At 36.0% G+C, this 16,569-nt stretch overlaps 1 protein-coding gene across 1 annotated transcript in view; it reads left to right on the top strand.

The window, feature by feature from the left end:
• Positions 1 to 14,420, top strand: part of LOC128207660 (protein jagged-1b-like) — a 40,833-nt gene extending 26,413 nt beyond the window's left edge. The window contains exons 10-23 of the mRNA XM_052910716.1: positions 923 to 969; positions 1,096 to 1,269; positions 5,350 to 5,494; positions 6,426 to 6,590; positions 8,569 to 8,682; positions 9,035 to 9,148; positions 9,376 to 9,489; positions 9,720 to 9,864; positions 10,861 to 10,946; positions 11,230 to 11,468; positions 11,698 to 11,958; positions 12,325 to 12,474; positions 12,778 to 12,931; positions 13,084 to 14,420. Of these exons, the coding sequence (XP_052766676.1) occupies positions 923 to 969; positions 1,096 to 1,269; positions 5,350 to 5,494; positions 6,426 to 6,590; positions 8,569 to 8,682; positions 9,035 to 9,148; positions 9,376 to 9,489; positions 9,720 to 9,864; positions 10,861 to 10,946; positions 11,230 to 11,468; positions 11,698 to 11,958; positions 12,325 to 12,474; positions 12,778 to 12,931; positions 13,084 to 13,550 (2,375 nt within the window). The 3' untranslated portion in view covers positions 13,551 to 14,420. The remainder of the gene's footprint in view (positions 1 to 922; positions 970 to 1,095; positions 1,270 to 5,349; positions 5,495 to 6,425; positions 6,591 to 8,568; positions 8,683 to 9,034; positions 9,149 to 9,375; positions 9,490 to 9,719; positions 9,865 to 10,860; positions 10,947 to 11,229; positions 11,469 to 11,697; positions 11,959 to 12,324; positions 12,475 to 12,777; positions 12,932 to 13,083) is intronic.
• The last annotated feature ends 2,149 nt before the right edge of the window (positions 14,421 to 16,569 follow it).

The raw sequence follows: 16,569 nt of genomic DNA, 5'->3' as shown, positions 1-16,569 counted from the left end.
TCTGAAATTTTAACGATAGGAAAGACCAAGTATAAGTCTGTGGTTAACCATAATACTACTACTAGGATGATTTATTCTTGGCGTCTACGCACATTTAGTCATAATGAAGCCGTTCTAGGGCGAGGAAAGACCTTTATAAACTCAAAGATTGCGTTTACTCACCTAGATATCAACATTACGTGTATAGAATATTTCCAACATATCTCCTAAAATTGTACCACAGCCATTTACTGCGAAATAACAAATTGGCTGCCAGTCGGGTTGTGGGGTACATATGTTTCATGTAATCTAAATACAATGTAACGGGTTTTTGACAACATTGCACTCTCTTGGTATATGTTATATATCAATTCATGTAATTCCTACCTATTTTAAACAAATGTTTACTCCCAATCGAATTATGATAAACAAATATATATATTCACACTTAACTTATGTCTAGCTTCAAAAATCGTTTTGTTGACCACTATAATACTAATTTAGCGCCCAAACAGAGGTGTCAAATTGTTGCACGACCGCGCATCGCTCTCTACTGGTTACAGAAAGTTTACAACAGCACAATCTCTAGGTTTGCAACATTCACTATACAGGCCAGACCTCTCAACTTGTGACTTATGGTTGAATCCCGACATCAGGTCGGGTCTATGCGGACGTCGTTTTGAGACGCACTGTGCCGTTGTATTAACTGTGTATAAACAGTATACATAAAAGAAAAGATAACACAGATATTTTAACACTGCACTTCACGACACAAAAATGTGTGTATGCCAAGGGGGAATACTTTAATGCAATCAAATAGATATTAATGACTAGACACAAGCTTGAACGCTGTTGCTTCTCCCTATAAAACGTTCCACGTACATTTGGCCTGTCAGAAGGCTCCTAGCTGCATTTTTACGATTGTTTTCACATTTGTTTTCAGACGCAGACGACTGTCATGGCCAGTGTAAAAATGGAGGGACATGCAATGTAAGTTGTCAATATGAGATGAAGAATTCGGCTTGACGTGCATTTAAATGGTATATAATGCTATGTATCGTAGTTTGTGTTTTCCCATAACACACGATAACCAACGTTCTCCACTCTTTGCTGCAGGATCTGGTTGATGGGTATTTGTGCAGGTGCGCGCCCGGTTTCGAGGGCGTCACGTGCGAACACGAGGTGCACGAGTGTGCTAGTCTTCCCTGCAAACATGAGGGCACGTGCGTGGATCATGTGGCTGGATATACTTGCAAGTGCGCGCTCGGGTACGCAGGGTTTGAGTGCCAGGTAGGTGTCGAAACAAGTAATTGTAGCTTTAATGTACAAGACAACACGTTAAGCTGCAATCAGACACGTGTAGAGTGAACACAAATGTACATGGTAAATGCTGGGAGGAAACAAAGCCTTTTATATTGGTAGCTTCTGATTAACCCCGTAGCTTGCTGCTAAGACAGAACGTCGGCGTAAAGTACACCCTCACCTAATGTGACATAATGAAAAACATACACTGGTTTCGCCCGGAAACTGAGTTTTTTTTACTGGAATAACTCAAGAGGAAACGGTGTATTTTCGACCGAATTTCGCAGTGAAAAAGTTTGTTAAATAAATTCCACTAAAGTGACATTGTAACGTTACTGGTAATGTACCAATAATTTTCCCACTTGTTCATATCTAAAACATAGCAATGCACGAGTTCCCACCTGAAGACATTTTCTATAAAATTGATAGATTCAAGATTGAAAAATATCTATTAAGTAACGTAAACATATACTGTTTCTTGATACATAGTTAATATAATTAACAGTATTGGTAATCACTAGACAACTTATGGTATGTAATATAAATACGGTGAAACAGATCACAGTGGTGTAAGTCCTATGTGCCGACGACATGGTTATACTAGCAGAAACGGCCGAAGATCTACAACCATAAGATTTACTTAAGTTGTATATTGAATACCACCCCTGATATAATATTTAGTTGTAAACGGTCAGTTTAACAGTATTAAACCAGCAAATGCTAGCAGGAAAAGCTTTAAAAGCTATGTATACATGAAATGGAAATTTAAAGGACCTTGATTTTAACCAAAAAACACAGTATGACCTTTTCGACGCCTTTGAGATGTGAAATTTGGGGATCCTCCAATGATAAAGAATTGGAAAGAGTACATCTGAATTGTTGCAAGCGCATATTAAGCATAAAACTTTCTACAAGACTCGAATGGTGAAATATTGGTTTAAAGTCATTGATACTAACTAGTTTGTCATATGAAAATGTAACACCAAATATTGGATATGAACAGTATCTTGACGCTATGATCGTAACGCGTTATCGACATGTGATGAGTCAACTACGACTATCATGTCATAAACTCTGAATTGAGACTAGAAGATATGATCGAATATGTGTATTTTGTGATCAGAAACATTGATGATGGAAGATGTGTTTAATCTATGTTTCAAGTGCGATGTATATAGAAAAAATATATGTAAGCCGTTATTACTGCCAGAGTCCTAATATGTTTAAGCTGATAGGACTGTATCAAACTGAAAAAAAATCATTGCATTACCTTTCTTGCTATATCAACCGTGCACTTAAAATTCATGTACTAGTATTACTAACCTCCACATGTTTTTTTATTTAAGGATCGGTGTGAAATTGAATCTTATCTGTATGCTTTACCTAATATACAAAGAATGTATCATATAGATTGTCATCACATAATCTTCACATCGAAGCAAACCGATATGGCCACAATATATTTGATGTAGCTCAACGTCATTGTACGCATGTAATTCAATTGATATTGAAGACGAGTATCACTTTGTCATTATTTACCCGGTGTATACCAGTCAGATCATGATTAATTAAACCTATGTATATATGCACTTGTAAGTAACACAAGTATGTGTAAATTCATTAAATTGATAAAATCGAATAATATATATATGTTAAATTTTATCCCAAGCATTTGTGTAAAGAAATTATATAATTAATAAGGCCACTACTTTTATATAAATTGGTTTACAAAACCGGCGGGTCTAATTTTCCGAAAAGTACAAAAAAAATAAAAAATGAATTTCACTATTTTTTCAAAATTATTTTCCCGACCGTATTGATTTTGGTGCGAAACGAAAGAAAAACGCACAGATAGGAGTACGAATGCAGTAGATCTCGACTGTTTTGTTGTTCCGTGGCCGTATTTGCAAATTTATAGTGATAGCATGTGAGCCAGTCAACTGTTATGGCAGCGCCGATGGCAATGGCGGAATTGACGATAGCAGTCATTCTTTGTATGAAATAATTAATTAGAATATGCAGGAGTTGTTAAAATAACAATAGCAATAAACATTGGCAAATTTAACAGCCGACACAAACAATAACTGTCACGTGATTGTTGTTATTCCCCGCCAATTTAGGTCATGAAAATATTGATGTTTATAGATAAAAAATAAAATTGTCAGCGGCTGCCACCGAATTAGTAGACACAAATATCTGTAAATTATGTGTGAGAAAAACATTTTATAACATTTTATGGTTAAATATCAAATAACAGTGCACTAAGTGTGAGTGGTGAAATCGAAAGTAAAATTTCTAAGTTGATACCGGTGACCTAGTTTCACAAGTTCGGTCGATGGTGTTTATGGATTTGAAATCACAAAATGGTTTGGAAATACTTGTTATTGAGTCAATGTAAAGCTTGTGTTTATTCTAGATTACATGTTTATTCATGTTTGGGTTAATAGTAGAGTAAAAACAATGAAAGAGTTGAACACATGTCTTGAGCAATGACATTTTAATACTAATGCCATGAGTTGTGTGCAAAACATTTAGATAAAATAACACGGAAAACTATTTTGAATAAGTCCATTTCAATTTGTAATGAACTTGATATTTCACTATAAAGGAGATTTGTTGTTGTAACCAAAGAATACTCTTTAAAATGAAAAATAAACAAGCATGAAGTATAGATGCCCTGTGAACTCGTGTATACACAAAATGGCGGAGTTGGAAGAAGATGAAAATATCCGATACATAATTATGGATTTCTCTGTTACTATCATTGGTACATAAAGTTAAGTCACATGCTAGATTTATTATTTTGTTATGTGATTTTTATGTACTGATGTGGTAATTTGCTGCAAGATTTGAATTTGAAATGGATTTGGTGAACATCCCATGGTAAATATCCCGGTCCGAAAATATCCGAACTTAGCATGGATCGAGTTACACACAACTAGGACCCACCATGGTAAAGGTTATTAAAACTCAAATCTAGGTCTAGTTTGGTTTTTAGTTTTTCAGGAATTGCTTTCACAAAGTTAAAGCTCAAATATCTTCATAAAATGTTACTTCCTTATTTACAAAATTGGTAATTATTTCACTTCTTTGGCATTTTCCAATATTGAAATAACTGAAACAATGTTTAGAAAATAGTATGTATTGTTTTAATACAGTGCATTTTTTTGTGTTTTAATGCGTAAAATTGCCTTCTCTTTTTTCAATTTAATATTGTTCAGTTTAGTGTTCTGCATTCACTTTTGCTTTATCATACCCTTGAAGCTTAACAAATGTCTTGCTGAGTGATATTCAATGTATCTTTGATAAAAAGTGTAGTTTATACATGTAAACATGTTTTATAGTCAATTTCATTGATGTTTTATATGCACAGTATGTAAGATTTAAACTGTGTGTTTAATTAGAACTTTGAAACTTTGAGTGTATTAAAACATGCATTAATAGCAGTTTAAAAATTTAAAATGTCATGTAAATGATATAAATTTTCAATGTTTTTATGTTGTTCTCTGATTTTTACCCTTTAAGAGTATGTTTTGTGACTTTTTTCCTTTTTTTTTTTTTTTTTTTTTTTCGACCGCCCGGTGGACATTTTTCCCAAAAATTCTTGTAAACCAAAAAATAAAAAAGGAGTGGCCTAACACAGTTTAAATAATGTAAGTTAGAGACGACATTATAGCAACTCAAATATAACACCCTAGTGTTAAGAGATTTATCTGTGTATACTTTTATTCTGACTGGTTTTTTGTTGTTGTTTTTTTATTCTATGATTATACCATGTATCATTGTGTTTTCAAACTATCATTTATATGAAAAACAATCGTCATGCAATTTTCTCAACAAGAGATTTACATGGTGGGCGGAAATGAGGTCCCTAACCAGTAAATGACTCTTTTTTTAAACGTGTGACTACCTTCGCGTGTTTATGTATGCTGTAATCGGGATCGAACATGTAACCCTTTATTTTACCGCATTGCATAAAGGTACATGACAATGCCAGAATGAAAAAAAACAACAGCAGCACCCAAACCAATAGATCATTCAGCCGTTCCATTTTGCCGTCTGTTTCAGATTGATTCAGATCCATGCCGACCGAATCCCTGCCGGAACGGCGCAACTTGTTACGTCAATGATGACGTCAGCGACTACTTTTGCTACTGTGCAGACGATCACACAGGCAAGAACTGTGAACTTGAGAAAACCGTTTTAACGCAATGTAAGTTATTGGTAGTATTTGCATTTCCTTCATCGACAGACGAAATAATTAGATATAATCATTATGTACTGGATCATAGAGTGCTTCAAAAAAGCTGACAAAAGCTATTCATGTGACCGTTTGCTAAAAGTTACATCCAAGAACGGACAATGACCAAATTTGAAATCTGGCTCACCATTGAGTAGATATATGTTATACCACTTATATGAGTTATGGATAACTGACGAAAAGAACGATATGTAAAAATATACAATTAACTTGTAAAACAGAGAGGCATCATGCTCTCTATCATCAAATAGTAGTAAAAGATAATTACTGACACTTGTAGTATATAAAACAAGTTCGAACGAGTATAATCAAACTCAGAGATACTCTTGCCTAAACTTTACATAATAATTATACATGTATATATCATACAGTGAATAACAAGATAAATGGAAGACAATACCATTCAGAATTAGTATTCACAAAGTACAGTTTGTATGCAAACTATAGCATGGCTAAACTCGTGTATTAATCAATCGGAATAAATGTTGAAATCTAAACATTCACGAAAAGGAAATGACAGACTATTTTAACAATGGCTTAATGTTTGTTAGAAAAGAAGATTGTGGATAGTTACACGTCAACACCATGTCCTTCTGGCATTTATCAATACCATAATTCTGCAAACACATACTTTCATTTGGGATGACAATCGAATAACTTTCATAAATTGATGAACAGTGGAAAGACAAGTCAGATTTTTAAATATAACATATCCATATTCACCAAACAGTGCATTCAAATATACCTTCTATTCTTTGTGTTACCATGTCGGAAGCATAGCACTTGTACAAAGGTATTGTCAAGTAATTTACATGTAATACTAGTATTCAGTGCCTAGACAGTGAACTGATTGATCTAAGCAATGCACTCTTGAATTTTCTAGATGTGGACAGTTGCACGTTATCGGTCGCGAGTCACGGTGTGCCAGGGGACGTGCGGCTCGTGTCTTCCGGTATTTGCGGGCTCTACGGACTTTGTATCAGCCGCCCCGGGGGTCAGTTCGACTGCTCGTGCGCACAGGGATTTACAGGAGAGTTCTGTCAGGAAAGTAAGTGAAAACATTAAGTTAAAACTTGCCTTTTTCTGGATGGTTTGGAAACAAACAATTGCAAATAAATATGGGGAAATGTATTGCAAAAATAATTGAATTGGGTAATGCGAAGTCTATGTTAAACTAATATGTTTTTTATGAAGTTTCTACAGGATGAGTTTAACTGTCTTTTTGACCGGTGGTTTGCCTTGAAAAGGCATGGCCTTATCTCGTGACTTGCCTGTAGGCACAACGTGTTACTGCCCTGCCAAAGTGCGTTTATAAACACTCTTACCAAGAGCGACGATCACTCAACACTTAGTCTTAGCATTTGAAGTGATCAACACGTTATTGAGTGAACTACCCACTTACTAGGCCAGCCACTGTTTTATATCTACCGCTTCATCTGATTTACATCATTAGGCTGACTGGTGTTTTATTACTGAAATAAATGTATTGGAAATACTTTCTTCTCATTTGACAAAACCAAATATTGACCACAAAGTGACATTTCAGTACAGTTCCACAGTTAATACTCCTGGGGCTATATTGCAAAAGCATCTTAAGTTAAAATTGTACCTTTTACTTAAATTCAACAATTTCCTTAACGGTTTTATTTCACTGGTAGAAAGTGTTTTCCTAAGAGTGCATGTATATCCTGCAATTAAAATATGGAAACTTCAGCTTTTAGAAATGACAAGAAATAAAACAATCCCAAACTTCGCACTTAAGTTAAATTATGTTTAAATTTTTCTTTTAAGGTCATTAAAACTCACATTGAAAATTAACAACCATACTCAAAAACACTTAAAAAGAAAAAGAAATCATTAAAAATGAGGAAATACTGGAAACATAATTCCAGTCATTCAGTTGTCGATAAAGGCATTGTAACTGTATACTCATATAGTTTTGTTTAATGCTTGCCACGTTTATAAACCACACATAATAACCCCAAGAAATGAAAGAAAATGTCAACTTTGCAACACTCTGGAGGACAAATTTCATTTTTTCTTAGAATGTCCTTTATATCATGAATTACGGAAATCAAACATACGTCGATATTATTGGCGTCGCCCAAATATTATGAAATTCACTGAACTTCTTTCAACGAATAACATAAATACTACACGCAAATTATCGTGCTATATATCTAAAGGTTTTAAAATACGACGAAATACATTCTATAGTTAACACTTTTCTCCAAATGTAACATGTACAGATATATCTGATATGATATTGATATTTTAAAATTCCTGAAATAAGGCAATGCTTCTACGTATAAATCATTATTCAACCGAATTAACTTTTTCACTCGTAATTTTATTGTTGAAAATAGTATATTCCGTTGAAAATTGTATTGGATTGCATCTTCTTACATTCATTTTGAAAATATATGTGTGTCTGATATAGAAATTGATGAAAAATTGTAAGAAAAGTATTATCATTTTGCATGCCGGAAATGTTTAATTCTCAATATTTTTGTTTGAAATATGTATTACTCATTGGCTATAGGCGTATAGTGAATAAATTATGATCCATCTTTATATACAAGAGAACAGCACCCCGAAAATCCAGTAAACGAAATTAAAGAAACCAGCATGTAAAGCAGGGCCACATGCCGAATGGACACTGGATAGTAATTAGACTGCAACTCAGATCTAAAAAAGAAAAGGACCGAATGTTTCTGAATATCTTTCGACCATACAACCGACATTTAATCTATACCATAATGTTCTACTAGTATATGTTTTACTTAACACATGTACTGTAAATTTATTATATAACGCCTTTTTTATTTTTTTATATGGGTTACAGTTTGTACCTCATGGGTTTGTAATGATGAGAATTTAGCTCTATTGGTGGGTCTGTGTATTAGAGCCTATACACAGACTACGAGGTGCATGCACCTTACTATGTACATGGATGCAGTAACACTCTTTCTAAAGAATCACTTTAGAGTTTAGATGCATCTTTACGTTTATTTTCCTCCTTGCAGACGTCAACGACTGCGCGAGTTCCCCGTGCCAGAATGCAGGCACGTGCGTGGACCTGGTGAACGCATACCAATGCATCTGTACCGAGGACTGGGAGGGCGCCCTCTGTCACATCAGTCAGTTGCTCCCCCCCCCCCTCCCCCATTTACTATTACGTAACAGTCACTTCCATAATAATAAATGTGCAAAGGCTTTGGTAAAAAATAGAGGTCGTTTTGTCATAGAAAATTATTTTTAAAAAATACGCTGAAACGCTTCTTCTTATAATTTGTTTTATTTCCTGGACATTCCATAAATCGTAAGTGCAGTTTCAAACAAAAGTTAAAATAACCGTTAACAAATCATCTGCATCACTGACATAAATTTCGTGATCGTATTCTATAAAAGGGAACGGAATTGGCCATGTCATAAGTGTTATATGTGTTTGCTAGAATAATCCTCACTTCAATTCCCGGCACATTGTTTCAGACAAGGACGAATGCTCGGGCACCCTATGCCGGAACGGCGGCGAGTGTACGGACCTCGTGTCCGGGTTCCTATGTCGCTGCGTTGACGGATGGAAGGGCCGCACCTGCACTCTCCGTATGTACAAACAACTGTTTCATAGAAGATCTGTAAACGATGTCAAGATATTCATTGATCAAAAGGATTTCATCATAATTGATATAAGTCCCCGCAAATCAAGACGAACTATTAAATTATGCTGGATTGAAAAGTAAACATATCAAGTGCTCCAAAATTGTTTGATCATATAAACATTATTCCAAATTTAAGTTTAAGATTTCTTTAGTATTTCCGTATGCATACAGGCGAGAGCCAGTGTGACAGTTTCACGTGCGCGAATGGTGGCACGTGCGTGGACCTTGGAGACGCGTATACGTGTAGGTGCCCGGCCGGCTGGCAGGGAAGCTCCTGTCACACTCGTAAGTCGCATGTGGCAACTGTCGTATAAAACATACTCACCAGCGATACTTTTATAATTGAGCTGGAAGACATCTTGATGCTTCTGTTTTAAAGTCTTTAGCATTTTGATTTATATTATTTGCATACAATGGTATTTGTAGCTCTGATCATAGCCTGTTAGTCAAGGAAGGAATATCATTACCCTTGTATTGTTTAGTAATGTTTGCTGTTTTTTTTTATATTTATGTAGCGGAGAGGCGTGCCTGTGATTCAAGCCCCTGTGCGAATAATAGCACGTGCGTGAACAGCGGCGACAGTTTTACATGCATCTGCCGACTGGGCTTCGAGGGCCGCACTTGTCAGGTTAACATAGACGAATGTAATCCTTTCCCTTGGTAAGGAGGTTTTGCCGTCCTCGATGTTCGAAGAAACGCTGTGTTATACGGGAAAACAACGACAAACGACAGTGCACCACTCTTCTAACGCTATGAAAGCAACCATTATTAATTTCAACTTTTATTTTGAATTAAGGCAAAGTGCTAAAAGCAGACAAGTAACAAAACACAATACATTTGAATAACAGGAAATGGATACACATGGCTGAACAATTTCTATTAACGTTCAGAGAATCAAAGAGCCAAAATAACATTCTTGAAATATAGTTTATTTTAGTGCCATAAAGGTTTTGCTGTTGTTTTCTGTGTGGGGGATCATTTCCATTCATATCTTACTTCAACTGTCATTATGCATTAGTTTTTATAAATATCCCAGTAAACTATTTGATATCAGTGAAAGCAAACCATATATAGTTTTAATAGAAAATTTCATACTCTTTTCAATCAATAATTTATCAAGTGCATGTACATTTTTTTCTCTTTTTCTACAATTACGTGAAATAATTTTATCTAATTACTAACATGTTTACACCAAGTTATTCAACATAATGCATGTAAAATTATCTTGTGTATCGCATTAAAAACAAAACAAATGGAACCTTGACATTCACAATAAAAATACTGAAGAAAATTACGATATTTTCAGTATTATATGTCATTTTACGGGATGATTCATGACGAATTCATGCTAGATAACGCATTTTGTTGTACTGAATACAAATTAAATTTGTTTACAGAAACACAACGTTTCTCGAACCTCTTAAAATAATACTTTCTTGAAATAAATATATAAATTACATTCTGTCGATCTGATAAACGTTCAAATATAGTATTGGTATTTGGATGTTTCTAACTAAAAAAAAAAACTAATTATTTCCTGTAAATCTTTTTCATCTTTTAAGTAACGCTTATAAACTATAATCATATAGAAATATGCGGTTATGTCCTGTCATTGTGTAATATACCTGATCGTGATGACTTTTTTTCGTCGTGCAGTTACAATGGCGGGAGCTGCGAGGATGGAGTTAACCGCTACACGTGCGTCTGTCCGGCGGGATTCTCCGGCCCTGACTGCAGAGTCAGTAAGTGACAAACCCATCTTTTATCGCACACTAGCATTTACAGCAATTCTCGTTTTAACTAGAAAAAAACAACGTCAAATTAAAGTAACACAACAAATATATAGCGGTATATCTAGTTTATCTCCATTGGGAAGACAGCCATTAGCTTAATGAATCACTGGTAGAAACCCGTACTGGTGTCCTCTAATGAAGGTGAAGTGAACGTTCCAACGATAAACATCAGGCATAATCACTCTCTCCCTTTACACTTAGACGTGTACACTTTATATGTTTAATTTTTCAGACATCAATGAATGCATGTCCGCCCCGTGTACCTACGGAAGTACCTGTATTGATGGTATCGGAGAGTTCCGGTGTGTATGTCCGCCCGGACGCTCCGGAGGCCGCTGCCAGGAGGTTGACGGACGAAGGCGGACCGCTAGGCCATGCTCTTTCAGGCGTAGGACGTTTGCTGATGGGAGTGGCTGGGAACACGAGTGCCAGAAGTGCACATGTACAGACGGGGAGGTCAGCTGCTCAGAGGTAGTGTGTCTCTTACGATCAAATTCTTCGCTGTCTAATACCACGGGTAATGCTAATTGTCAGTGAACGTTCATATATTTTTTTAAAGAAACACAATCACGTTTTCACACAATTTTGTAAGACGAAACAATTGTGTAAAAACACAACTTTATCAGTCTTCATTACTCTTAAACCTCCTATATATTTCATTCGTGTTGTCCTTGAAACTAATCTGATTGACCGTATACAGAATATGTGTGAGCCTGAGAGCTGTGCCGTCATCCCGAATGTGACTAGCCGCCTCCATCCATGCCCAATTGACGAGGTGTGCGTGGTTCCTGTGGACTTCACGTGCTTCACCCCGCCGTGTCTGTCCTTGGGACGCTGCCGACCAAAACGCAGAGCCGTGACGGAGGCCGCAACCCAGGAACAGACCTGTCGCCATGGTAGCGGACAGCATGGGAACTGTGCCACTATAGGGCTGACGTTCGATAAATCAAAAATGCCTGTCGTAAGTCATACACAAGAGTGCTTTATTGCAAGAGCAATTTCATTTAGAACTATGTACTTATTGGCCATGAATATATCATACCTCAGTACTGGCAGGCATATCTTATTTAATCAAACATTCATGCAGCTGCTGGAGCTTAAATACATAATATATCGAACGTTTGCCGTTGTTAATGTGTATCTTATTAAAATATTATCTTTGATTCGACTTGTTCGCTGTATGTGATAGTGTGTTGCGTGTTGAAATTACTGAGAATGTGATTAATGTGATTGTGTTTTTTTATGTGTACCACCTACGTGATTATATATGAATGTAATTACGCTTCACTGTTACTCCGCTGAGATGCTTGCTCCCTGGTGTTTGCAGGGCGTGACAGTGGAGGAGATTTGTGTCACGGTCCGCGGGCTTGCGGATTCACAGCCTATCCCCACAGCTACCCGCGGTGTGAACGCTTCCGGCGTCAAGGTTGCCTGTCGAATCCACCCGACCAGCAGGGACGCTTTGGAAATAACTGTGGTAAAGTATACATAATTATATAGGTATACATGTGTGAACCATTGCTGCTTTGTTAACACTATTCGATGAACAAATGAATTTCAGAAAACTGTTCAGAAAACTGTTTTCAGCATAGATAATTCATTATCAGCATGGGTTCTTCTATATAGAGTCATAATAATACTGAACAGGTCGATTCGTTTAGAATTTTAAAGGAACAAAACAAACCAAAAAAACATCAACAAAACAAAAAACAAAAACATCAACCTGTTTCTTGGAAATATTTTTTTCAAAAATTTGAAAACAAACAACATATTTTCTCAGACCATGGCCGGCCCTTCTCCGCAAGACGACGAGAAGCTGGTTCAGGTTGTGCGGCAACTAGCTGACGCCATAGCTCGAAGTCATGTGACGGATCTCTACCTGGCGTCCTTGACCGAGATAAGGGTCGACATGATCTCCAGTGATGGAAGCAGGGGTACGGTATCGGTACTACTTTTCCGAAATTGAGTGATTTTTTTTTGGTGCAACAATACAAACCATGCAAGTCATTGCATCGATTAAATGTGCATCTTGTATGTCAGTGTCTTTTTGCTGCAAATAATTGCGAACTATACGTTTACATTTCAGGGCCGCCTTATCTCATACCACTGTTGTGTTCACTCATCCTTTGTATCGGGTTTGTGGCAGTAGGTCTTCTGGTCGCTTACCACCGGAAACAGATGAATGATATGACAACGTGGCGCGGATCGTCCAGCATTTCCGGCGGACGGTCAAACAATGAAAATTTTGAGAATTTTCAAAATCTGCGGAGGTTCAAAAATCCTTTATACGAAAAAGACAAAATGGTCGGTAACAGAAGCAACCGACGTCAGATGACTTTTAACGACAACGGTCGCTATGAGGAGTTAGATTCTGAACCGCATGATCACAGCCCTACGCGACTTTTACGACAGGAAGATTTTTTACATGGGGAAAATGAGTGGACGGAAGAGGTTCATTCCAAAATGAGAGTCAAGGACATCAATATTGAGTTAAACAAATCTCGATACAGATCACAGCCGACTGATGCTGATGACATTGACGGATTCCTGTAGGAGAATGAGGTGTGACAGTAAGACATATTAGCAGTGACAATGGGAGCGGTTAAAGCAATCATGGTGGAATTGAGAAAACCAAGTAGATCGGAACTTCTTTAAAATATTAATGGAAGCTATATTGAGTTGACCAGAAATACGAAACCTGATGACAATGTCAAGGGAAGCCATATAATGTACAGTTGCGCAAAAAACTAGTAGCATAGTGGTGAAAGCAGTATGCGGCCGCATCCTTATTGTCGTGTTTCCATAAAATGATTCCCATGCTGCACTGTAAAGACCAATACCAATGAGAAACTGTCTTGGTGTTGTTCGGCGTATTGGTGATTCTATTTAGTATAGTGATTTGATACACTAAATAGAAAACCATTTGTTTGTACGTTCTTAAAGTGTGCAATGACAACATCATTGTGTGTTAATGACTGTATACTTGGACACCTTTTACTAGAACTGGGGGTATATATATATAGCGATGTCGGATGAGACAGAAATGATTAGAATCAATTATTAGTATAATGTCCGTAGTATGGTTAAACAATTTGAATGACATTTTTCTAGTCTAGTTTGCAGTTTCCACGCTTTATTAGTTAAGAGTTAGTGTTGTCTTGTGGTTTAGGTGTCCGTCTCCCACCCAATATATCGTGGTTTTAAACCACAATGTTATCTCAGCCTCTCGAAACAATATTTGTTAGTACTGGTTTTCACACTTCTCTTTCGTGATTTATATTTTGTGCTTGCTGTGTTCACAGTAACATTAAATAAATTAACAAATTCCGCGTCTTCATTGCGATTTCGGTGTTTTGAACATACAAACCACCACGGACACAGATGAAGGCTATGATAACTGGCGATTCAATACTTAGTATAATATTGCAATCTTCATATTACTTCTACATTGAACCATTTCTCACTCTATATTAATAATATGTCATGTTGTATATTTTTGATGACACATGTACATACATGTTTATTCAATAAATGAAACTTCTCAAATTTGCCTTAATTTACTGCTCACATTTTCTCACACTGCTTTCAATTCAGAGGAAAATTTATGGCCTTTTGATACCGATATATGACGACTGCTCTCCCACCTCAGTTTAACAAAATATAGTTAAAACGTATTCTTTCGCTTGAACTCTTTTGAGCGTAGTGTAAATAATTCGCATAAAGATCTAAGATAATATGTGGTTGACTTAGGTATGCGCGCAGTTATTCAAAATATGTAAATAGCCAAATCGTTCTTAAAAATAGTTCTGATGAGATTGCAGTATTGTTTCTTGAATGCAGAGTGAAATCTTTTTATTTGGTGCCATTTGAAGTGAGAAATGATTAATTTGGATTTTAAATATTGCCACAAGACCAGATTTCCGTGGTGAGACAGACGACGTTCTTCAACAAGGGAGGTAATTGCGTGGCTTGATGGACAATACAAAATTAGTTCCATACCCGTGGGCAAGATAAGGATTACCAACATAGCCAAATATATGGATCTACTTATCTGGGGTGGGAGAAAACAATTTATTTCATTCTTTTTGACGAAATATGGAGTTTTATCAGTGAAATATCAATTTGAATACCTCAATATGATAATTGAATATAACAATTTGATATTTCTACTGCAAACTAAGGTGTGAGAATATCCACATTAAGAAGTACTTTTAAAGTCAATTGTAGTTACTTCCCAATTATGACACCTAAACATCCGACAACACATAACTGCTAAAATTATATTACCACACCAGACCTCAAAATTTGTCAACATTCAAGCATGGTCGTCACTCTTATGGAAAACGATACATGTCCTCAAGCGAATCAGAATTATATCCGACAGTGAGGGGTGATCGAATACCAATGTATCATGATACACACTCTGAAACTTTATAAAGTTGGTTTCAAAATGTCATCATTACATATAGGACATTCCTACATGTCAACAACGATTACCTCTACCGATTAAGATCACTCTGATGTCAGTTCATAGCAACATGAGAGTTATAGAGGGACAAAGTTAAAATCTTTAAAGTTACCATTTTAAACATACCAAGTACTTGTATATTGTCCATAGAGTCAGACTGGTAAAGGAGAGCAAACATTTATAAGTAGGCTGTTTTGTAAACATTTGTAAACTACGGACGGACAATTAAACAGACCAACCTATAAAAACGACGCTATGATGTTGACCCCCCACTTTTGACGTTCAATCTATATAATCATATGGAAAGTATTCAACATGCGGTGGTATAATATTATAAAAAGTGGTCACAAGTTTAATATGTCGCACAGCTCAGATGCATAAAGCTTGGTTAAACTGTTATCAGCACACGTTTAGGTGATTAAACCAAAACAAATTAACCATGAAAGCTCTTGTACAGCAAATAAAGCGTCAGAAATTTGAAATACCACATTTGAATTAAACTGAAGGAGAAACCTTTGCAAAAAAAGGTATTTTGAGCTAAAATGACGTTAAATGTATCAAAATCTCATTTCCTACATTTGTAAACAACAGATAGGTCGAAGGTTTTCCCTCGATAACTTTATTTATTCTGTAGCCTAATAGCTTGAAATAAAAAAAAACGAGGGAAAATAGAGATTTTTTTAAAATATATAATTTACACTATTTACCAGACGAACACGGGTTTTACCGCCATCTTGCAGCTCAGATTCAAAATCCTCACTCAAACCGTTGCAGATTCGGAATACGTGTACACTTATCTTGTCAAAATATTTGGTTGATGCAACCTGGGATATACACTTTTAATCATTAAAGCCTTCCATAGTCATGTATATCTCTATTCAGTGACATGAACCTTTAATATGACTGAGTGAATGATGAAATTCATTTAATACAGTTATTAAAATTCAATGTTCTTTAAGCACTATTGTATAATGTGATAAATACAGAATGTTAAGTTCTAGGATATCTGTTTTTTTTATATTTCAAAATCTTACGAAAGTTTTAATAAATCAAAGCTATTTCTTTTAAAACCGGTTGAGTTAAGATACATGACTAATTTAACAG

Source organism: Mya arenaria, chromosome 11 (assembly GCF_026914265.1).
Source record: "Mya arenaria isolate MELC-2E11 chromosome 11, ASM2691426v1".
Lineage (NCBI taxonomy): Eukaryota > Metazoa > Mollusca > Bivalvia > Myida > Myidae > Mya > Mya arenaria.
Note: the sequence above shows the minus strand (reverse complement) of the source record. Positions and strands in the feature narration are given on the sequence as shown.